The sequence below is a fragment of the Equus asinus genome, chromosome 29 (assembly GCF_041296235.1).
Source record: "Equus asinus isolate D_3611 breed Donkey chromosome 29, EquAss-T2T_v2, whole genome shotgun sequence".
NCBI classification, from domain to species: domain Eukaryota; kingdom Metazoa; phylum Chordata; class Mammalia; order Perissodactyla; family Equidae; genus Equus; species Equus asinus.
The window spans coordinates 36,002,409-36,025,661 of NC_091818.1; the positions used below are offsets into that span (position 1 = coordinate 36,002,409).

The following is a 23,253-nucleotide window of genomic DNA, read 5'->3' on the forward strand; positions in this document are numbered from 1 at the left end:
CATGACCAGGGGGTGGGAGGGGAGGATGTAAGACTGTGTCCCAGGAAGTGAGTAAATAAGATATGAAAATTGGGGAGGAGAAGAATGGAGAGAGGGTGGGGAGATGAGAAAGCTTGCCTGTCTAGCATGATGATTTGCACACGAAGTGGCTCAGAGAAGACCTCCGAAGGAACGTTCCAGGGGCCTCTTGAAGATGCTGAGATTTGTTAGACTATACCAGCTACCCTTATCTGGTGCCAGCCTGGAGGCAGGAACAAAATTTATACCTCTCAGAATGAGGTTTTTAGTTCCCTGGCAATCTGCCCTTCAACACTGCCAACCTCAGAAAATGTTTTCCCCAATTGGCCAAAAGTTCTCATCTTACTGTCACGTGTCGATAAATCAAAAAAGGAGAAACTACTTCTTGATGAAATCCAACAGCTGAGCAATAACAGCTGGGTGGACTTAGTAGTAAGCGTAATGTTGGGTCCAGAGAGAAAGCAGCAACAGGTGGGGGTGAAGCAAAAGCAATGGAAGTTTTAAGCCTTAGGGTGGGGTTGTCTGAGACAGATCTTGGCAAGAATCAAAATCTCAACTTAAGAGGGAATCTCTCAAGGCGTGACAGCCCCATTTGTCTGAACGTCTCTCCCTTCTCTGAACAAATACATCTTGAAGAAGAGTGAAGATTAAGAGAGCAAATCTTGGGTTTCTGTAAAACAGAACACATGAATCAACTCAACCCACAATGATGACGGATCCCCATCAGAGAGCTTTTGATTATGAGGATGGGAAGTCATCTGATATGGGGCGTGCAGACCAGACTCTAAGCCAATTGCTAGTCTCGAACTAGTGAAAATGACAAGTTTTAAGAACCAAACCTGTTGGAGTCTGCATTTGATTCTGTCCAAGAGTTGATTGATACTGGGGACACGTTATTTAATTTTCTGATTCATCAGCTAGACCTTTGTCATATGCGTGGCAATCATTTCCTCTTAGGGATGAATGGCTGAAAAATCAAAATCGACCGTGATCCTCAGATAAGAAGAACAATGGGTTAACCTAATTATTACTACAGCAATTATATAACCAAGCTATTAAAGTGACATGGAGGTTGAAAATACATTAAGGTTTTGAGCACAGGAAATTTATTTTTTCCCTATAATATGGTTCAAATCTCTATCTATTTTTAGCTTATGATGGAAGTTTTTGAAAATCCTAAACGAGTTTTTACTTAAATTTGCTTTTGATGCTAATTCCTATGAAGTCCATTAGGTAAAAAAAAAAAAAAATACATTTCTTTTTCTTAAAAGAACTACCCAAAATCTTCATGGAAAAGTAGTATGGCCATCTACCCAAGCTAAGTGGAATGTGTTGTATGTTGTCTTATCTCTGCTGTTGAGTGTAAATCTTTATGTCACCCAATCACTAAGTCTGTCCCCACTCCCTGGAGCTAATAGCTACATTTGCCCTATTTTGTTAGAATATGGCAAGTTTAGAGACGAGGAGAGATGTGAATGACTTGGGATCTGAGGAAGAAAGGGGATGAAGCTAAGGATTTTGTTTTGCTTTGTTTTAATAACAAAGATAAATCTGGGGACAACTTCCCTATTCTCCTACTCATCCATCCTTCAAGGCCCAGTTCAACTTCCCTTCCTTTGCATTACATCACCTGATACCTTCTTGCCCACTGTTCTACCTCTGTTTCCTAACTGTTGTGAGCTTCTTGACGGCTGAGACCATGTCTTATGTCCAGCGCAATATATGTTTGTTGCTGCATGGGTTACAATTGCAGGAAGACATATTTTGGCCCCTTATCCAGATAAAAAGTCACAATTTCTGAACGCTTTCAAATTCTTTTTCCCTCCAACATCTGTTCCCACTATACAGATTAAAGCTTGAGAAAAGTGAGGCACAAGATGCTTCAATTCAAAGACCCCATAAACTATAAAGCGAAAAAGTGAGGATATAGAGGGGAGTTGATAGAACTCAGAAGCCACAACTGCTGTGATTGTTTTCTTTCCTACAGTACGGCTTCCTCAGTGGCAAAACCACGAGGCATGTACAGATCAGAGTCCATGAAGCACATGCAACTCCAGAAGAAGATATGGCTTTAAAGCATCAAATATTCAATATTATACTTTCCAGTTGGGCAGGGAAGCAGTTTGGAGGAGTCCTGAGTTGGAATCCCTTCCACTACGAGCTGTGTGCCCACAGGCCTATTAATTACCTCTCTCGGTCTCAGTTTTTCATCTTTAAAATGGGAATAACATAACTACCACTAATTCTTGGATATCTGTGAGGATTACATTATACATCATAAAAGAAACTACCTGGTGTGGTGCCAGGCATGCAAGAGATTGTCCATAAATTTTAGGTTTATTTCTTACTTCCAATCATAACACTCACACATCCCCCCAGTCTTTGTTTAAACCTGGAACTGGCAGTTGGGAAGGAAAAGAGAAAGCCAGTCCTAATCCTCTTGTTCTTGCAGCATTAAATTTTCACTGCTAATTCCACTTCTAAGGTAGTAGCCTAACCTGGAGGGCAGAGGAAAGTTGTGGTGTTTGGAGAGCAGACACTGAGCATCCTGGGGCTTGGCGTGAGGTCTCCATCCCTTTTTATCAGCTCAGTTTCCAAAGAGAAGGTCACAATGAATCCTAACTGCTGCCACCAGGAACTCACGCCACCCACCTCCAGCTCAGTGAGTTTTCGCTTACAGAGATGCTTCCGAAATCGTCTCTGAATGAACAGATAAGCCATCTCCCAGAACCCAAAAGAGCTGGGGTCCCTGACCAAGATGTTCAAAAGACAAAGCATGATAAAGGCATTGCAGGGCCTCCTGCCCCTTTATTACTGAGATGGACAGTTTCATAGGAGGGGTGAGAAGCCTCTGATCCATTTCTGCATAAAGCATGACTGTGTTCATTCTGGTCGCTTCACACACCAGCAGGAAGCCAGCGATGCCACCTGTAAGTTTCAACACAGAGTTTCTACCAACTGTAAGCTGCAACCTTTCTCAAGATGAGGATTTAAAAATCCACGAATATTATAGGTGTATGAGCATTATAACTTGAAACCTCAAGCTCTTCTTGACCATGACCACCAACTTTGTTGAACTGAATGATTTTACAGGAAAATTCTAGTTTCTATTCTTCTCTGAGGGCATGCTGGCAAGTCCTGCTTCATAAATTCCAGTGATTCACCACAATCCTAAGCAGCCAGTCATGGGCGGGTCAACTTGGAATGGGCTGAGCTGGCAGCTTGGGCTGCCCTGGTAATACATGTCACTCTGGGCTGGTGTTGTTGTTTCTCCACAGATGCCATTTCCCATTAACTATGATGCTCTTGACATACAAGAAAATGTGCTCGGATCAGTTACACAGTCGGAAGAAAGCTATGGAAAAGACAGACATACCTGTACATGATAATCCCTCAGGACATCACATGAAGCAGAAGGCTGTGTTTGGGAACAAGTGTACCTCATCCCAAATCAGGGTTAACCAGCACGTTTCTGAGTTGAGTGGCAGCTCAAACACGTCTGCACACATGGGCGTGTGTGCACGCACACACACCCTGTCTTACACGTATATCTAGCTTCATCTCAGTCCAATCTCTGTAGATTGTGACCGTGTGATCAGAGGGTGCTGCGGCTCTAGGACACTTCACTTCAATTCTTAATGTGCTACAACATTGAACCCTCACAGACACTTTCCTGCCTCTGACACCTTCTTCCCAATGTCAGTTGAATATAATGCCACAAATTTTAATCCTCTCCGAACCACTGCCTTGTCTTTCCTATGGAATAAAAGTCAGTGTGAGTTCAGAAAAACTCCCGAAGCCAATAACCATTAGAGAAGCAATCAATAGTTTTATGAGAGAAGAAACCTGCTTCCCCCTTAAGAAATCCCCCAGGAATCACCAAAATGTAGGAAGAAATTCAGTGAAGGCTAATAAAGATGATCCAAGGCATTATTGCAACTGAATGGGCTGTACTTTTTCCTGTTTGAAGAGGTGCAGATAAATGCTTGGGGGCTGCAGAAGATGGCCCTAAACACACTGCTTTCTGCTAACAACTCTTACAGAAATCTCTGTACAAGAAACTAAGCTGGATATTTCTAATTTCTTCCCTACTGCGATTACACCAAATCCAGGTGTGTTTTTCATTTACAAATTCTGACCCCTTAAATATGGAGCGATCATTCCCACATAAGACTTTTCCTTTTGCATTTTTCCTCTCTTCATCAACCTAGGTGTTTCCAGGGCTGTGAGCAATGAACTTTCCATCAGCCACATTTTCACCTAATTAACCCCCCTGATTACAATAATTAGTATTGATTCATTCTTTGAATGACTTCCAAGGTAGTCAAGCACAATGTGCACTTGCTGTAAAGTTCTAGATATGGATATTAATCCAATGCTCTTCTTTGTTTTTCCGCCCCAAAGGGATATTTTGCAGCTGTATACACGCACATTTAAATAGAGAAAAACTGGGAGGTTTCATTTGAACAAATAAAAGAATACTAATGCACTGAGGTTACAGATCTCAGCCTGGGGTCTGCTGAACACATCCATGTGAATATTCCCCAAGCTCGCGTGTGGAGAGACTAGGGTGCAGTCGTTATTCTACTGAAAGAAGCCATTTTCCCACTTTGAATCTCTTGCTATTCCTTTTCTGCAAATCTGGGCTTAGAATTAAAATTTCCCTTGACGTTTGTTTAGGTCCCTGTTGAGGGGGATCCTCACCTACAGAGGCTGACGGCAGGATACAGATTACGTATCTTGTTACTATTGTGGAAATAGAGGTAGACAAGTTTGCCAACTTGGGGCAACCTCACACCTTCCCCAACATCCTAGAGGAAAAGATATCTGTATGTTGGATACTGGAATGGGGGTCTCCGAATTCTGAAAGCTGGTCATCGATCTAAGGCCAGGAGAAGCAAATTGAGAAGGGATTTCCCTTGTTCTTGGAACTAACTATGAATTGAAGTGAATGGATGACAGGTAGATAATTATAATTTAGTTGAAAATTCAACATGGAGACTTCCAAGTTATTCATTTCAGCGTGCTACTGACAAGTAGCCAGGGAGCACAGTAAACTACTTTTCTCCCAAGTCACAAAAAAATTGCTTTGCCACCTTTGTTTTGGAATAAACATTTCCCATGAAAGCAGAATCTGGGTGTGCTGGTAACAGTGGGCCAGCTTCGGATATAAAGCTTCCCCAATTACCTTTTATGAGCTCATCCTAAAAGCAATTACTGGCATCCGATGGAATGAGCAGTTCAGATCCCATTGGAAGTAAGAGAACATAATAAGGATGCATTTTAAATCCACTCTATTCACAATGGATAACTTTAAAAATATTATTATATTGCAGACATGCTTTAGGTCCACCCAGGCTCTGAATATATTGTAAATAGAAAATCTATCCTTGTGAAGGCTATTTAGCCTGTAACATTAATTGTAATAATTTGGAATTAAATATTTCACACCATTTCAACTTAAGTCTAAAAAATAGAATTGCCTGTCCAAACTCTAAAAAAGAGTTAAGGTTTCATAACTGTGTTTTCATAAGGAATAAATCTTGTCCTCATTTACTGGTAACATCACTAATTTGAAATACAATATAATCCAAGGGGAAATATTTGTAACTAGATTTTTTTTTAAAAAAATTTGCCCTTTAAAATGATTTCCCTTCTGTTTTTAAAAGTAGGTCTTTAATCTTTCTTTATAAATTTACTAATATTTTTCAATATATTGCTTGAACATAGCTAATTAAGAAAACACCAAAATGTGAGATAAGATATATTCTTTAAGGAAACCAACCTTAGTACGATGATTTTCATGTAAATCAATTACCATTTAATATTCTAGGACCAGTTCTTTTATATCTAGCATGAGAAGAAAAATGGTTTCAATATTTGAGAAGTTTGAAATAGACTTTTCCATTTTCTCATTTTGAAGTCTTACTATTTTCACCTTAGAAGCCAATGCTTATGTTGTAAAAGGAAAGATTTTTGAAGATGTGGAAATGTTTGCCCTGCAAATGCATTTTATGAGCACATAACCATATATCAAAAATCAATATATTCCATAGAGACCTTTAGCTTAACAACTTAATAGCCTATATAATAATAGTTTGTGACCAAAATTATAAGGGCAAAAGTTCTCACTTGTCCTTGAATTTCTAGTTTAACTAGATGCCAAAAGAGGAGGTAAAGACTAGAAATTATAATTTCCTTAAGCATTAGAAATATTCCTCTTCTCTTTCATGCTACGTTCTGTAAGTCCACCAAACAGGTAAATTTTAAATCCCCCAGCATTAAATTCTGTAGAGGCATGTCTGATAATAAGGTATTTGCCTGAATGATAACGGTATTACAAGAAGCCTCAATCAATAAGTTTCTTTCTGTAGTTAACAGAGAGGTAAGCAATAAATCTCTAACTTTACCCACCCAAGATTGCTGCAAAATGCAAAAAACTCTCTAAATGGTAGATATTAAATTTTTTAAAAGCATAAAACCACAAACAAGCAGTTCTAAAAGCTCTTCATTCTGTATAGTCTATACAAACAAGATTATAGCAGATAAAAAGGTGTTGAGAAAGAAAAAAAAAAAACCCTAGACATGCATTAAGCTAGTTTGACAGCTCCATTGTTCAACCGGTCCCATTGTCAGACCCAAAGATGTATTCAGTGCTACAATGTCTGCTAGCAAATAAACAAAAGACTACATTTTTCAAAGCAGGATGCCAATTCTATCATAATTCTTTCTCTGCTTCCCAAAAGGTCAGTGGTGGCTCATTCCTGGTATACGAGAGAACCCTAACACAGATGCAGGAAACAAATATTTCCTTTCAAGACACAGGGACCCAGGACGCCATGCATGAACAGAGGTCTTTAAACAGGTACACATTTTGGCAAACAGGATAAAGTGATTCAAACCTGGTAACCCAGAAGGACTATTTAGGTAGGCTAAGTCCAGATTAGAGCGGTATTTGGGCTGCAAGTCTAACATGGAGTCTCCTTAGCTCCTTTTTCCATGATTATTCCATGCAGAGTGCATAATAATGAAAGAGGCTTAGACATTGCACAGGAAAAGACAAACCAAGAGCCAGATTCGGAGCCTTTAAAACAATCCGCTGGCCACTCACAAATAGCAGCGAGCAAATACATGATATGCCTTCAAAAGGCAACTAGTGCACATATAACTCGCACACAGCAGTCCTTTTCCTTTCTCCGGCTGGCTCGCTTTCTCTCAATCTCTTGGTCTCGATTTCGTTTCCCTCTCTCTCTTGATCCTTTTTTTTTTTTTCCTTCTAAGATAAGGAAGCTCCTTGATTCGGAGCATGATTATTGCCTCAGCCAGCTCTAGAAACTAGAAAAACATACATTAAAAACAAAGGACACAACAACATACCTTAAAAGCAGCTCCTCATTTCTCATAGTAACAGCGGATTTGGGACAGCGCATGCTTTCTACACTGATACACTGATAGTCTCAACAAAAGCCAGTTCAGAAGTACACTCAAACATCGCGGCCACGGTAGCTGTTCACTAACGCTCTCTCTCTCTCTCCCTCCCTCCCTCCCTCCCTCCCTCTCTCCCTCTCTCTCTTGCCCCACTCTCTTCTCTAGTCAAATTCTGAATGTTGGAGCCAAGGGGCTCCTGCAGATTCACTAAGTAGAAATAATCCTCTTTGACAAGTTACGTTGTCTAGGCATATTTTTACATTAATACACCGTGCTGCCTATGGGGCTCTTGTTTGCATTCACTCAAGCCTGGCTGGTGTGAGCTCTCCTAATTACCACCTGAAAAAATTGGAAAGAAAAATAAGTCACTCATTTACCTTTTGCTCCTACATTTACGAGCCAAACCAATTTCCCATTTTCTTTTTGCTAGCAACTCAGCATGCATTGCAGAGGACTAAGAAGATTTGGACAGGTCAGTGTGCTAAAAAGGATTTTTACTTCTCTTTTCTGGGACAGTGAATTCACAGCTGGATTCATCTGTTCCTCTCCGCTTGTCCTCAGGAAGAGTGACAAGGTCAAGACCCTTAGCCCCACACTGGGTCATGGACGCAGAGGACAGACGTGGGGGCACTTGGAACTGTTTTAACTCTGTGCGCACCAGAGTTCTTGGGAGATCAGAGCATGATCCACCTGAAGCCTCCAAAGGAGGTGGGCGGTGCAAAGATTGTTCGATCAGATTGAGGTCCTACTTAACCCCGGAGCATCATCCTCAAAAGATCAATTAGATGCTCTTTTCCAAAATAAGAAAAATCTGCTTCCCTACTTTCTTATACACACTGGGCCTAGCATATACAGTTAACCAGGGAAATGCACATTGTGCTTCTGTTTATTGGAGCTAGAAGAATGCCATGCAGATTAGCCAAGTAAAACAGCAAGTTAAACACACACAGAAAAGACGAGATGCTACGGACAGAAGAGTCAGTCATCCAAAAGTGCAAACTAAGGCACCACTCCAGGAGGTGTGTCCTGACAGGAAGCCAAGAATGCTCTCAGCTTGGATGGAACAACGCAGAACACAGCCCAAAACAGATCTGAATCACTGAGTACTGGTTTCCTCGCTCCCAGGCTCAGAGGACTTCACCTGTCCTCCACCAGCACCACCATGCACCTTGGGAATAACCAAGGTTATAAAACATTTGTGGGAATAATAGTGGGGTGGGGAAAATAATGGCATGCTCTGTTTCCCTCCTATGTGGGAATACCCTCCAAGACCTTGCTAGACCTCTGACCTCTGAACTTGGTACTGGCCCATAGCTAGGCCGATGGAGATGTTCGGGAGTGTCATGAAGGGTCTTTAATCTCTGCTGCATAGTCTTGCTTAGTCTATCCATTGGACTGAGGATCATAAGCAATGGTGACTGATAGTGGTCACCATCCGTACTTCTGGATAGCCATAAGAAGACACGATGGAGAACTTGACAAGGGTCAAATCACGAAATGAGAGCCTTGTCCTTAAAACAACCATATTTTTACATTTCCTTCCTTCATTATAGCATATGAAAGTTATAGTGAACATATAAAAATGAATTATCTTGCCAGGGAAAGATATTATATAAAATCTAAGATGTTCTTTTGAAGGAAGATAAACATCATGTAAATGTGCTTGGAACTCGAGAGACCTTGGAGGGAGAGAAAGAGATAAAGAGTCACTAGGCCATCTCCCTAGTGACTTATAGCGAGTGCTGAGGCAGAAGTCACTTAACCTCTCTGTGGCTCTTTTTGCACCAGCAGTTAAATGGAGGTGACAAACGCTAATTTGTTTTAAAGCACCTGGAGAGCTTGGAATGAAACTGGTGTGTTCTGTCAGTGCAAATATTCATAACACGTGGAATGCGTGGACTGACATTGGCCACAGTTTTATCTATTAGAGAAAGGAAAAAAGCACACAAAGCCATTTTCTTAATACTTCCCATACAATTTCTAATAGGGGCGAAACTGTGAGGCAAATGCTAGCATATAACAATAACGCATTTGCTTATCCATAAATAGATTCTTAGCTTTGGAAGTCAACGCTGCAGTATATGAAGCTATTCCTATAGTGAAACGAATTATGGATCCATAGTTGTAAGAGCTGGAATTGAATCAAACCATTAAATATTTTATATTCTCTCCATTTCCTTTTTAGTCTAGGGAGCTAAATAATGAGAAAGCTATTGAGGTAAGAGTGTAGTACTTGTCCAGACTCCACTAAGATGACAGATTGAGGGTCTGACATCTGCCAGTTGCATGCGCTGAACTCGGGGTTATAAAGATGAGTGAACTGAAAGAAGGTATGTGATTTCTAACGTCTACATATTGTAGAGTAAGACTTTGACTCCAAAACCACATTGGGTTACTCTTTGTACTTCTTAATCCACCCAATAGAATAACTCTCCCTTAGCTGGTACTTCATAAATCTTTGTTAAAGAAAGGACTGCATTTATTTTTAACTATTGGAACCTTGGGGAGAAGACCGTTTTCTTTTCAAAGTTCCTTTCTGTAGTTTCCTTAACAAAAAGTGGGGAAAAAAACCACTTTTTATTCTAATTCAGGCATCCCGTTGGCGCAGCTGCCAACACCGAGAATTCCTTACAGGTTGTTGCGTTTTAAATTTCAGGATTTTTTCACATTTCAGCAGCTCATTTGATCTCCACAACAACACTGTGGGGCGGGCAGACCTGCTACCATTACCCTCTCAGCTGAAAAAGTTCAAGAAAGATTGAGCAACTTGCCCAGAGAACGTGCAATAATGACCGAGCTTGGGAATCCAGTCTACCAAGCCCTGGGCTCGCATTCTTTCCACTGTACCGCAGTGCGATCCAGGGCTCCTCCCGTGCCCAGGGGTCCACAGACACACTCAGGCAAGGTGTGGCTTCTAAGCAGTGTCTAGTCTAACCAAGTTTACACTTTTCTAATTTGATAGTAATAACCTTAGAGGATAGAGAGTAAATTAATGCAAAATTGATTTATGTTTTGACTACTAGTACTTAATTCCTTTCAAAACTTTATTTCAAATGAATATGGAGTTGAAACTAGACAGACTAAGCCCTTTTGGGGCTGAATTTTCTTTTTTGAGGTCCTCTACAGTAGGAGTTAATTTTTCACACTCCTGATTATTACTAAATTTGGTTTGTAAGGGAAAGTTTTTCAAAAGGATTATGGTAGTAGTTCGCAAAGAACAACAACAAAAACTTAGTTTATTTCAAAGCCTTCTGTATCCAAAAAGATGCTTTTTAACTGTAGCTAATAATGCAAACTTGGTGGGTGAAAATACTGGGAAAGTACTGTAATGTTGGAGTATGGGGGTGAGCTGAGAATCAGCCAGATTCCTCAACGTTTCTAGATTTGAGCTCCCTAAAAATTTTTTAAAAGGTAAATTATAAGTTCATTTCTTTATGTTATAGGTAATTTTTAGAATAAAAAGCTAAATTTTTAAAGGTTCTTTTTAAGTGCTTTTTTTGGTGAGGAAGACTGGCCCTGAGGGAACATCCATTGCCAATCTTCCTCTTTTTTTATCCCCAAAGCCCCAGTGCATGGTTGCATATCCTAGTTGTAAGTCCTTCTAGTTCTTCTATGTGGGACGCCACCACAGCATGGCTTGATGAGTGGTGTGTAGATTCACGGCCAGGATCCGAACTGGCCAACCCCGGGCTGCTGAAGCAGAGAGCACTGTGCCACTGGGCCGGCCCACAAAAGCTAAATTTTTAAACGCAACATTAATGACTCCAACTTCTTTCTGCCTTCTATGCCTTGTCTTGCATTTTGACATTTATAGTGCACAAATAATAAGCACCATTTTGATGGAAGTGTGCAATATGAAGTGTGCTAGAGATGTAGGGCCTGGCAGTACCGATTCCTTCTTTGATGAAGGATAGGACACTATAAAAACCTAGCCTGCCCCTCAGCTCCCCATCCTGAAAGAACAGTCTTGGAATGTGCAGGCACCAAGGACGTGAAATCTATTCAGTTGCTCGTTTCAGATTCCGTCTTAGTCTATTCGGGCTGCTATGACAAAACACCACAGACCGGTAGCTTATTAACAACAGGCGTTTATTCCTCACGGTTCTGGAGGCTGGAAGTCCGAGATCAAGTGCTGGCATGGTCCTGTTCTGGTGAGGGCCCTCTTCCTGGTTCACAGCTGGCAGTATAGTTCTTATTGTGTCCTCACATGGCGGAAGGAGTGAGGGATCTCTGTGGGGTTTCTTTTATAAGAACACCAATCCCATGTATGAAGCTCCACCCTCATGACCGAATCACGTCCCCAGGACCCCACCTCCTAATATCATCCCATCAGGCTTTAGATTTCAACATATGAATTTTGGGAGGATGCAAACATTCAGAGCACAGCAGATGCCAAGAAGTGCCGGATCTAATTAGGAAACGTATCGCATTGTTATAAAATTGGGAGAGAATACACAGAGAATTCATGAAATAAATATGAAGCAATGACCAAAGTCTACAAGAAACGGATTTCCAGCACACTCAGTGCCTGATGTACACTTGCTACTCAGTAAAGTTGACGAGTCCGTGTGTGAGTGGATGAATTTCCATCCAGAGCTGGTATGGAGCAGAAGACACAAAGTTCCTCTGACCAGCTTTGTCAGCCTCATAAAATAAGTAACTCATTGACCTTTGTCTTATACATTTAATATATATATTAATATATTGGGGTCTCTATGGGCAGAATGGAGGCAAAGCACTAAAGTCTACACACGGCGGCAAGCCGAGAGCATCGCAACAGACAGGAGCCAGAACCAATGGGAATACGGAGCAATCCTGTTCAGACTCAATGCTCCCTCCTGCCTTGAGGGGAAAAAAAACCTCCAAACCAAAAGGACACAGGTATCACAAATCACTACCTGAAACATAAAACTGACAGTTGGTTTAAAGTGAAACCTCAGCAGCGTTAGTAAAGAAAGGGTGTGATGGTAATCTGAGCATCTATGTAACATGAGTTCCTTCCCCTTGAGCACTCAAAAATTACCTCCAAGTCAGGCTTTAGAAGCAGGAACGGCCGTCCCGATGACAAACCCAAAGGCCCCGAGTTCCAAATGGACATTCCTTCTATAAATGGTAGAATTATTTACTTGTTTTCAAAATGGAGATGTTTACTAGGATGAGTGGGGCGTGGGGGTGAGTAATTAGCAAGAACAATTGTAAAGCCCCTTAAAATTATAAAGCGTCATGTTTACCAATAAGTAGGTGGAAATAATAAACCATACGGTGCTTAGAGCTCCAAGAAGCCACTTGAAAATAGGCACTAGATAAATTTAAGAGGTGTTATTATAAAGAGTAGTAATGACAGCTTGCGATTAAGGAAAGGGCGATGAAAGCAGACACCAAGGACTGGCTTTAGAGAGCTAATTCTGTGTAGGCAGAGAAAGGCCCGTTGAAGACAAAGAAAGTAAAGGATTTCCCATGAAAACAGACTACTATAAATGGCCCAGTTGATAAAATAACTAACTTTGGTTTGTGAACTCTTATGACTTAGCAAATAACGTTCACACTTGAATGGTCATTTTCTGGCCTAATGCTTTGCCAAGGGCCACTCTTCAGCAGAGGGGAAATCTTGAGAAGGTCACAGGTGAATATGCCTAAGTTAGGCATTAATATTTGAATGGAAAATGGGCCAAGTGCATTACTGCTATTTTTAAGACAGACACATGCGCACGCAGCCACCTTTCTGCCTGCTCCGACTGCCATGACAGAGAATCCTGTAGCTTGACTATTATCCACGAGTCCTCAATGGACATGTAGAGTTTGGTGCACTTTGGGACCCCCCTTTCTTAGTGGTTTCGATCCTAGGGAATCCTCAGAAGTAGACAGCACAACAGTAATGAAGGCCATGGGTGCAGCCGACTAGCCTCCCTTATGGGGAGGTGAGATCAAGATGGGGATTCATGTGATTATATGACAGTGATGAAAGAGAAACCCAGATGGTTTAGAAAAGATGGTTTTTAAGCTACCACAACACAGTCACAGCTCTTATGGAATATGCAGGTGCTTTAAATGTTACATCTCTTTATATATCACTCTCTAAAATGAAATGATCCACTTATTTACTTATTATCTGTTTCTGAACCTGAGTTGCATGAAAGCAGGAACTGACTCCATTTTATCACCACTTTAGAACAACATGTGGCATATGGTAGATACTTAATGAACACTTGTTCAATGGCTGGATCTCTCCATGAAGCATTCTTCCTGGTAAGGGACCTAATCTCCGTGGCTTACAGCTCTCTAACACAGTTTGTGAAATACTCACCACACTCACCTATGAGCTGTCATTCGCCTTGAACCCGAGAGGGAAAGAAAGAGCAGGAAGGCCTTGTTCCTCATGTTAAGGACTTTATAGATTTATTCAGATGGAGTGATAAGCTTGTTGTTTGAATAATTTTGTTGAACTTTAAAGCACCATTTATATCGATGCAAAGAAAATAAAACAACAAATGATAAATTTCCCTCCTTACTTTCCACAGATACTGAAGTTTGGGAGTTGGTAAACTGTAGGCAGGTAGGACTTGGCGTGGAAGATGAGATGAGTGGACAAAACTTTCAGAAGCAGCGGCAATGGGAGTTGGAGGGTGATGTTCGTGTTGTCTTAGAAAGAGCAAGTGTCCTTATGGGCAAGGAACAAGAATTAGAAGTCAGTCTAACTTTCGCTTCGTTCATTTTCGGTAGACCTATTTCATGTATTTAACTCTTCCTGTATGTCGGTAAGTCCCACCCTTTCTCCCAGGGACGTCCTGCCCTACTTTTCTCTCACCTCGCTTGGACCCCCAGGGAGCTACAGCAAGGTCTTCTCTTATTAGTTCTATCCTCTGCCTGCTCTTAAAAACCACGATGGTCTAGATTGAATGCCATTGAATGCCACACACATTTCCTGAAGTCAGTTCCCAATGAGATCTATCTTCACTTTTAAAAGGGTATTAATTTGATTTTGTTTTGCATTGCAGGGCTAGACCTTAAATAGTACTTTCACTTCTCTATTCCTATTATATATACAGCCATGTGCTGCATCATGACGTTTTGGACAATGACAGGCTGCATATATGACGGTGGTCCCATAAGATTAGTACTATTACTGTAGGTGGGTAGTAGGCTATACCATCTGGGTTTGAGTAAGCACACTCTATGATGTTCGCACAATGATAAAATTGCCTAATGGTGCACTTCTCAGAATGCATCCCCATAGTTAAGTGATGTGACTGTATTAATATTGTTATGGTGTATGTGAGGAATGTTCTAAGAAAATGACTAAGTCATGATCTTCAAAGGAAAGTTCCTAGAGGCCAAAGAGATAAGGCAGAAAGTAGCCTGGAGCTGAGGGAGGAAGGACATTGCATTCCCTACTAAAACCTGGCAAAAGGAAGCCATGAAAGATTTTTATACAGCTCTGGCTCTGGAAAGATAACTGTGGTTTCAGTATGGAGCATGAACCAAGAAGAGAGAAAGTCTAGAGTCAGGGAGACAGTGGGGAAGCCACGGCACAGGTAACACGTGATGTGGCCCCCATGGGATGTTCTTCTGTTTGTGGGCCACTGTCTATTTGTCGGGCTTATTAGAGATGCTCCGGATAAGATTAAATCACTCAATTATCAGAACAATCCAGTAAATTGATATTATCATCCACATCACACAAATGAGGACATTGGGGGTCTGGGAGACGAAGAAAGGCCGGAGCTGACACATGCGGTAAGTGGCCCAGATGGGAGTCAGGCTTAGCTCTTTTCACTGTTCCACCTGGTCCAGGCAGTAGCTATTTAGAGAGAGGATGAGAGTCAAAAGATATTTTAGGCCTGGAATCGTTATATGGACAACTGAATGGGTAGAATCGAGAAAACAAGAGTTGAAGGTAATTCTGATGTTTCTAACATGAAGAATTTGGCAAATGATCACACTGCTAACTGAGATAGAAACCACAAAAGCCAAAACAGAGTAGATGGAGGAGATAAGTGATTCCACTGGGGATAAGTGGAACTTAAGATGCCTGCAAGCAGGTCTTCAGCTTGGAGGAGTGAGTTAGAACTACCGCAGTGGGTGGGATCAGCCGGGAAGAGTATCAAGAGTGAGAAATGAGAAACGGACCAAGATCCGAACCCCAGGGCAAATCAAAAATTGAGGAGGAAGCAAAGAGAGATGCTCCAGTGAAAGATGGGGCCAAATACATTACTACGGGGCTTAAACCTAGCCAGAGAGAGAAAATATAGGCACATGAAGATTGGAGTTACCTTGCTGTGTATGATCTCACCAAGTATTTGTTTGGATGCTAAATGAAAAAGCAGCACAGCACAAATAAGAAGCAGGGATGATCGCAAAGTTTCAGGAATTGGTTGGGAACGGGGGCAACAACTCTCCAAGGGAGCAGGCTACTTCCTTGCCCACGTACTCACTGAACAAGGAGGCTCGGGCAGGGGTGGAGGTGACCCGTGAGGTCCCAGATAAAATGCGTGCTTTCTCTGGCCTGACTCTAACCAAGCATTCAGCTGCTTGTCCTGACTTCTGAGATGGAAGTGAAAAGCACCCTGCTGTCCTTTGCCATCTTTTAATGCATAACTGAAATAACAACTGGGGGGAGGGGTGCGGGGCTAAGGGCTGTACCCAGCTCACAGAACAGGAAAGCACCAGTGTGGAACAATCTTGTATGCTTCCAATAGGCCGCGTGGAGCCAATAGTCCTAAAAGCAACAGAAAGCGTCATTTCTGAAGGGATCTTTGAATTTTGCCAGATAAGGATTCCGAAAGTTGTAAGGCACTATAAACTCCAGAGTTGGATAACATTTCCTGGGTCGATTGTTTTAAACATTTGTTGTTGTTGTTGAGGAAGATTCACCCTGAGTTAACATCTGTTGCCAATCTTCCTCTATTTTGTATGTGAGCCACTGTCACAGCATGGCTACTGATAGATGAGTGGTGTAGGTCCGCACCTGGACTGCCACAGAGGAGCACACCAAACTTAACCACTAGGCCACCAGGGCTGGCCTTGTTTTAAACTTTTTTAGTGACGTATCATATACTTAGAGAAAAGTACTCCCTGGTATTCACAGAGTGATCATACCCAGGCAGTCAGCACCCAGGTCAACAAAACCTAGTGTCCATTTTTAATCCCATAACCAAAGTGTGATTTGATGAATATAAATATATAGGAAGTCAAATGCTTGTGAGTAAAAGTTGCCAGAGAGACAATGCAAATCAGATGAACCACACTTTCTCTAGCACCCACTTCATTTTGCCGTCTACACTACCCTACTTCAGGCTCTCATAGTTCTTAGGGAACCTCTCCATCTCTGCTCTCGCTGGCTTTGATCCATGCTACACATCTCAGCAGTGAGGTCTCTAAGATGGAAATATGGTCATAGTTGTCTCCTACTTAGAACATGAGAGATTTTCCCTGCCCTTGGATGAAGCCAAGCCACCTTATATGGTTCACAAGAACTGCCCACATCTCTAACCTCATCTTACAGGTTTTCTCACCTCCACGTTATGCTCTTTGAACTATGAACCTCTTTCAAGTCCTCACGTATATGGTCTCTTTTGATTCTGTGCTTCTTTTCCTGCTGTTTCCTACACCCGCAAACTTCTCCAATGATCCCCACTCCCTCACCAGGTTTATTTCTGTGTATCCTTACTCGGCTCAAACGTCAAGTGCTGAGCACAAAAATAGGCACTCAAAAATACTTGCTGGCTGGCTGGCTGAATACATGAATAAGTCGGGGACATCATCTTAGTAGCAAAGGAAATAGAAAGATGTCCTGATGTGGTCCCAGTTTGAAAAAAAAAAAAAAACTGTGATGCAACAAACCAACTATATATATATTTTTTTTTGAGGGACTACAATGTTAGTTATCTACAATTGAATTCAAAAGAGGTATCAGACATGGCCCCTGGCCTCAAGGAACACATAACCATGTTAGAAAGACAGAACTTACCTATATGAAACAAAGAACAATACAGTGCCTATTGCTGTGATATTTTCTGAGCCATGAGAGTTCTAAGGAAGGAGAGATGACAAGAATTGGCTGGAGGAATCTGAGAGCATTTCATGGATGTATAAGGCTTGAAGGAATCTTGAAGGGTGTGCTTGCCCTTGGAGGGAAAGTGTGAGGTCACCCCAAGCAAGGGACACCAGGCTGAAGATAGTTATGTGGGAAACAGGAAAAAAGAAAGTCTGAATAGAATAGCACAAGCATTGACAAATGTGGGGAAATAAAAGAAACTAGGAAGGGTGAGGCCAGACTGTGAGTCTGTAAATTGAACAAAGGAATCTGGATTCAACATAATAAGCGTTGGAGATTCAATGTAATTTCTGGATCAGTAAATGAGACTCCTTTCTGAATATGCCAATGAGAAAGGGCAAAACAGCTCCGGGAGCTGGTAGCTGACAGGTAGGCCATGATGTTCCCAATGAAACACAAACAACTCTCACAGAATATAAAGATAATTAGACTTAAGACCATGGTGGAAGAGAGACTGAGATCGCAACCACAAAATAATGAAACATGCTCTTCTTTCAACTGCTTCTTTACTCTAGCTCTGTCTTAATCTTCCTGGTCTCTAGATAAAAACTGCCAAGATGCCTGTATTAGTCTGCTCAGGCTGCCACGACAAAATATGGCAGACTGGGCGGCTTAAACGACAGAACTCTATTTTCTCACATTTCTAGAGGCTGGAAATCCAGGATCAAGGTGTCGGCAGGTTTGATGTCTCCTGGAGCCACTCTCCTTGGCTTGCAGATGATCATCTTCTCTCTGTGTCCTCACATGGCTTTTCCTCTGTGCACACCCATCCCTGGTGTCTCTTCCTCTTCTTATAAGACACCAGTCCTATTAGATCCAACCCTTAGGACCTCATTAACCTTAATCACCTTCTTAAAGGCCCTATCTTCAACTACAGTCACATTCTGAGATATGGGGGGTTAGGACTTCAATATATGAAATTTTTTGTGGGGGGACATAATTCACTTTGTAACAATACCCAATGCTTACTGAAAACACTCAATCCAGAAATGACTTCCACTTCCTTAAAACCTCCTTGGCATGCACCCAAGGCCTACTTCTATAATAAGCCCCTTCCAACTCCCTTTTCCTAAGATGCTCCATCATTCTCTTGATGTGCATGCTCCTTAGCTGCACAACTTGACTGCCGGTGTGTTCCCGGTGGCTTCCACACCAGGACCTTCCAGATTCCTGAGCCTTATCTTTCTCATGCTTTGTGTCTGCCTAGACTGCCATTCCTCTTCATGGGTAACTCCTGTTCATCCTTAAAGATTCAGTTTGAACATTGCCTTCCCTGAAAGCATTTTCTAGTTTACTCTGTCTAGTAGTGGGATTAGATTCCCTTGTGATGGCTCTGTAATGGGTCAACTTGGCTAGGCTGGCATTTCCCAGATAGCACATTTTTCTTTTTTTTAAATGTTTCTGGTTAGGATGAGCCACAAGGAGGACTCTTGGGAGATGTGAAGGACAGAAGAGATAGTCATTTTGTAGTTTGCACACACATTGTTGCTGACATGCTGACTCGCCTCTTTGGTGTGAAGCAGCAGCTGGGCCTGCAACCGCTCTGCCTTCCCCGACCCTCCCTGAGCATCTCTGACTTCTAGGCCAGGCGTGTGTTTACCTCTATCACCAAGGTCCCAAGGCAAAGGCAACAAGAACCGACATGAGTTTCAGTCCATCCTTGAACATGAATATTCAGTATCTGTGGGTTCTTGCTGGCCCTTGGTCTCCACCACTTTACATCCAGTTTCCCTTCTTGACTGTTTGGCCTGTGGACCTCAAGTTCCAGCATGAGATGCAGAAAAACCTACAGAGACAGCTTAACCTACTGCCACAACTGCGTAAAGTCAAATCCCTGTAACAACTACGGATCGATCTGTCTACCGTCTATCTGTCTATCATCTATCCATCTATCTATCTATCTATCTATCTATCTATCTATCTATCTATCTATGTATGCATGTATGTATGTATGTATGCATGTATCTACCTATTTATTGTCTATCATCTATCCAACATTTGTCTGTCATTTAGCCATGCATCTATCTATCTATCTTGCTATCTATCTTATTTCTGTCCTTCCTTCCTTCCATCATTCTTTCCTTCCTTTCTTCATCTATCATCTAGCTATCTATCCATTATCTATCTTCTATCATCCATCTTTTCTCTATCATATCTGTCTCTCTATTAATCATCTCTCTATCTTCTATCTCTCCATCCATCCATTATCTATCTATCTATCTTGCTATCTATCTATCTATCTATCTATCCATCCATCCATCCATCCTACCTGCTCTGCTTCTCTGGTTGAATCCTGACTGATATACCCCTCCTCTGAGATATTTCTCTGTACTTCCTCTAAATCTTGAATATCCTTTTCTTGTACCATTTATCATACTCTTGCCATCATGTGTGTGGTAGATTAGATTATCTTGCCAATTCTTCATGCCCTTCTTCTATCATGAGACCTTGTAGCACACTAGAGTGGGTGGAATATATTTCCCCGCTCCATTGACATTGGGCTTGATAATGTGACTTGCTTCAGCTGTTAAAATGTTAGCAGGTATTATATTAACTGTGCTGTGTGGTTTAGTTAGCTCTGTGAACCGCCACAAGAGTAGCATGCCCCAGGGAATCTCCTACCCCTTCCACCTGGGCCTCAGAACAAATACACATGGAGAAGATCTGAGCCTGACCCACAGTCTGGAGGCACGCACAGCTGACTCACAGCCTGAAAGAGAGCTACCTAGCCTAGATCCACCAGACTACAGTTGACCTGCAGACTCATTAAGTGTAAGAATAAATGTGTAGGGGCCAGCCCCATGGCCGAGTGGTTAAGTTTGTGTGCTCTGCTGTGGCGGCCCAGGGTTTCGCCAGTTCAGATCCTGGGCACAGACATGGCACCACTTGTCAGGCCATGTTGAGGCGGCTTCCCACATGCCACAACTAGAAGGACCTGCAACTAGGATACACAACTATGTACTGGGGGGATTTAGGGAGATAAAGCACGGAAGAGAAAAAAGAAGATTGGCAACAGTTGTTAGCTCAGGTGCCAATCTTAAAAAAAAAAAGAATAAATGTGTATATTTGCAAGCTACTGTGTGGTGGGATCATTTGTATGCAATCTTATTGCAACAAATGACTAGTAAATTCGTTTTCTTTTCTGTGCCTCAATTAGAGTGTTGGCTCCTTGAGACTAGGGACCATGATGATAATTTTCTTATTTCCAATGCCTCCTAAGATGCCTGATACATTGTACATGCTCAATATTGTTTGTGGCATACTATAAAAAAACAAAACAAATGACCAAATGATCAAAGAAACACAATAGAGAGAGGCATGGCACAAGGGCCCATAGGAAGGAGAAACTAATAGAGGTACATAGGATGGAAATGAGGGAAATGAGTCTGGGAGCAAGTGTAAGCATAACGTGGTTCATGCACAATCATATAATCCAAAGGTATCTGCCTTTTGGGGCTGACCTGGTGGCCTAGTTCTTAGGTTTGGTATGCTCAGCTTTGCCAGCCCAGGTTCAGTTCCCAGGTGCAGACTTACACCACTCATTGGTAGCCATGCTGTGGCAGCAACCCACATATAAAGTAGAGGAAGATTGGCACAGATGTTAGCTCAGGGCGAATCTTCCTCAGCAAAAAAAAAAAAAAAAAAAAAAAGTTATCTGCTCTTTATTTTCAGATGACAAAGTTTCAAAAGGCCACAGATGTTCCATGTGACTCCAGTAATTTTCCAAGAGCATTTTTTTCCTACTCTTAGAGCTCACCAATCTTTGGAGGCAGCTGGCAATAAAATGGGCAATGCCTATCTGTAGCCATGGATACTATTAGGGAAACTGACAAAAGATGAAAAGCCTGAACAGCCTCCAAAAAAAAGGTACTTGAAAGGTCTTGCCCATCTGAAAGTAGATTAACCTTTACTTTTGTATTTTATGGATTTTTTTTTTTTAAAGATTGGCACCTGAGCTAACATCCATTGCTAATCTTTTTTTTTCTGCTTCTCATCAAAGCCCCCCAGGACATAGCTGTATATTCTAGCTGTGAGTGTCTCTGGTTGTGCTATGTGGGACACTGCCTCGGCGTGGCTTGATGAGTGGTGCCATGTCTGTGCCCAGGATCCAAACCAGTGAAACCCTGGGGCATCGAAGCAGAGCGCGTGAACTTCACCACTCGGCCACGGGGCTGGCCCCTTTATGGATTTTTATTTTTACTATTTGATTCATCTAGAATTATTTTGGAGAGGAAGCTCCCACCGGAGTTCTCCCTCTTTTACAAATAGGCAGTTTCACCAGTATCATTTATTACATGACCCATTCTTTTCCCAGTGATTTTGGGGTATGATGCCTGTTGATGTACCAGATTCAGTGCTAATGAATCTGTCATTTCTTACGTGGATACCTCATTGTTTGAAGTAGGAAAACTTGGTGGCTGTGTTTTATAACATCTGGCCTGACAAGTTACCATAATTATTATACTTTCCTTTCAAAGGGAACGTCAAGTTGAAATTTAGACTAATCTTTTCCATTCAAAAAAATTTCTACTGAGATTTTGATGGGTATTTCGCCTGAACCCTTAGAGTTATTTGGGAAAATTCAGCATCTTTTTAGTGCTTGCTCTTTCCACCTAGAAACATGGGTTAACTCTAAACTTACTAAAATCTTCATTCTTTCTCTCTCAGGGAGAACCTAATGTTTTCTTCAAATAGTTTCCACATCTGTCATTACTGGTTTTTAGAAGAGTTGTTGATTTAAAACACTTTTTATCACATTCTCCTTAAATTCTTAGAGATTTTTAGTTGATTATCTTGTTTTTTCATGTTTATATGCATATCATTTTCACATGATAAATTTTTTATCTTTGTGTTTCTAGTTAGTGTATGACTATTTCAGTTCCATGTCTCATTGCTATGACTAGAGCTTTCAGAACATTATTTAATGAATGATGATACTTCGCTCCCCTGATCGTCTCTCATCCAATGATTGGTTTAAGATGGCTGTCTTGGGGCTGTCCCGTGGCCTAGTGGTTAGGTTTGTGCGTTCCACTTCAGTGGCCCAGGGCTTTCCCAATTCGGATCCTGGGCACAAACATGGCCCTGCCCTTCAAGCCATGCTTCCCACATAGCAGAACCAGAAGTACCTACACCTAGAATATACAACTATGTACTGGGGGGCTTTGGGAGAAGAAGAAGAAGAAAAAAAGAAGATTGGCAACAGAGGTTAGCTCAGGTGCCAATCTTTAAAAAAAAAAAGATGGCTGTCTTTTATTAAAAATTCCTTTCCTTCACAATTTTCTAAGAGTTTCCCCTCCCTGCTTTTCTCCCTAAAGAATAAGGGTTTAATTTTAATGAGTATCTTTTGAGATAATTTTTTCCTATTTACCTACTGAGGCGATTTATTATATTAACATATTTTCTAAACAAAAACATCTCTTTCTTCTTGGCACAAACTACAATTGGTTATGGTGGAAGTTTCTTTTCACGTACTCCATCTTTAAATTGTTTCAAGGACAAGTCAAAACGCCATGTTAACTAGAAATCCCAAAGAATATATAATTCTCATTGAGTAAGATTTTTAAGAGTAAATGATGTAATGATATTTGAAAGTTCAGGAAACACATTTCACATAATCCTGTTGTGACATATTTGTTTCCATTTAACATGCTTCATTCACCTAAGTAGTATATTTATGCCTTAGTTTAGTATAATATTTACAAAAATAGTTTACATTTGGGAAATTCTCCAGTTTTAGGAAAGACTGTTCTGAA

The 23,253-nt window shown here is 41.4% G+C and overlaps 1 protein-coding gene across 25 annotated transcripts in view; it reads right to left on the reverse strand.

Moving 5' to 3' along the window:
* Positions 1-23,253, reverse strand: part of CELF2 (CUGBP Elav-like family member 2) — a 500,204-nt gene that overhangs the window by 299,788 nt on the left and 177,163 nt on the right. For 2 of the 25 annotated variants that reach the window (XM_070501036.1, XM_044762156.2), the window contains exon 1: positions 7,396-7,524. The exons of 19 other annotated variants lie outside the window; for them this stretch is intronic. In XM_070501036.1, coding sequence (XP_070357137.1) covers positions 7,396-7,448 — 53 coding nt within the window. In that variant the 5' untranslated portion in view covers positions 7,449-7,524. Of the gene's footprint in view, positions 1-7,395; positions 7,535-23,253 lie in introns of those variants that run through there. 4 more of the 25 variants (XM_070501039.1, XM_070501037.1, XM_070501038.1 and 1 more) reach the window with 3 other exon arrangements.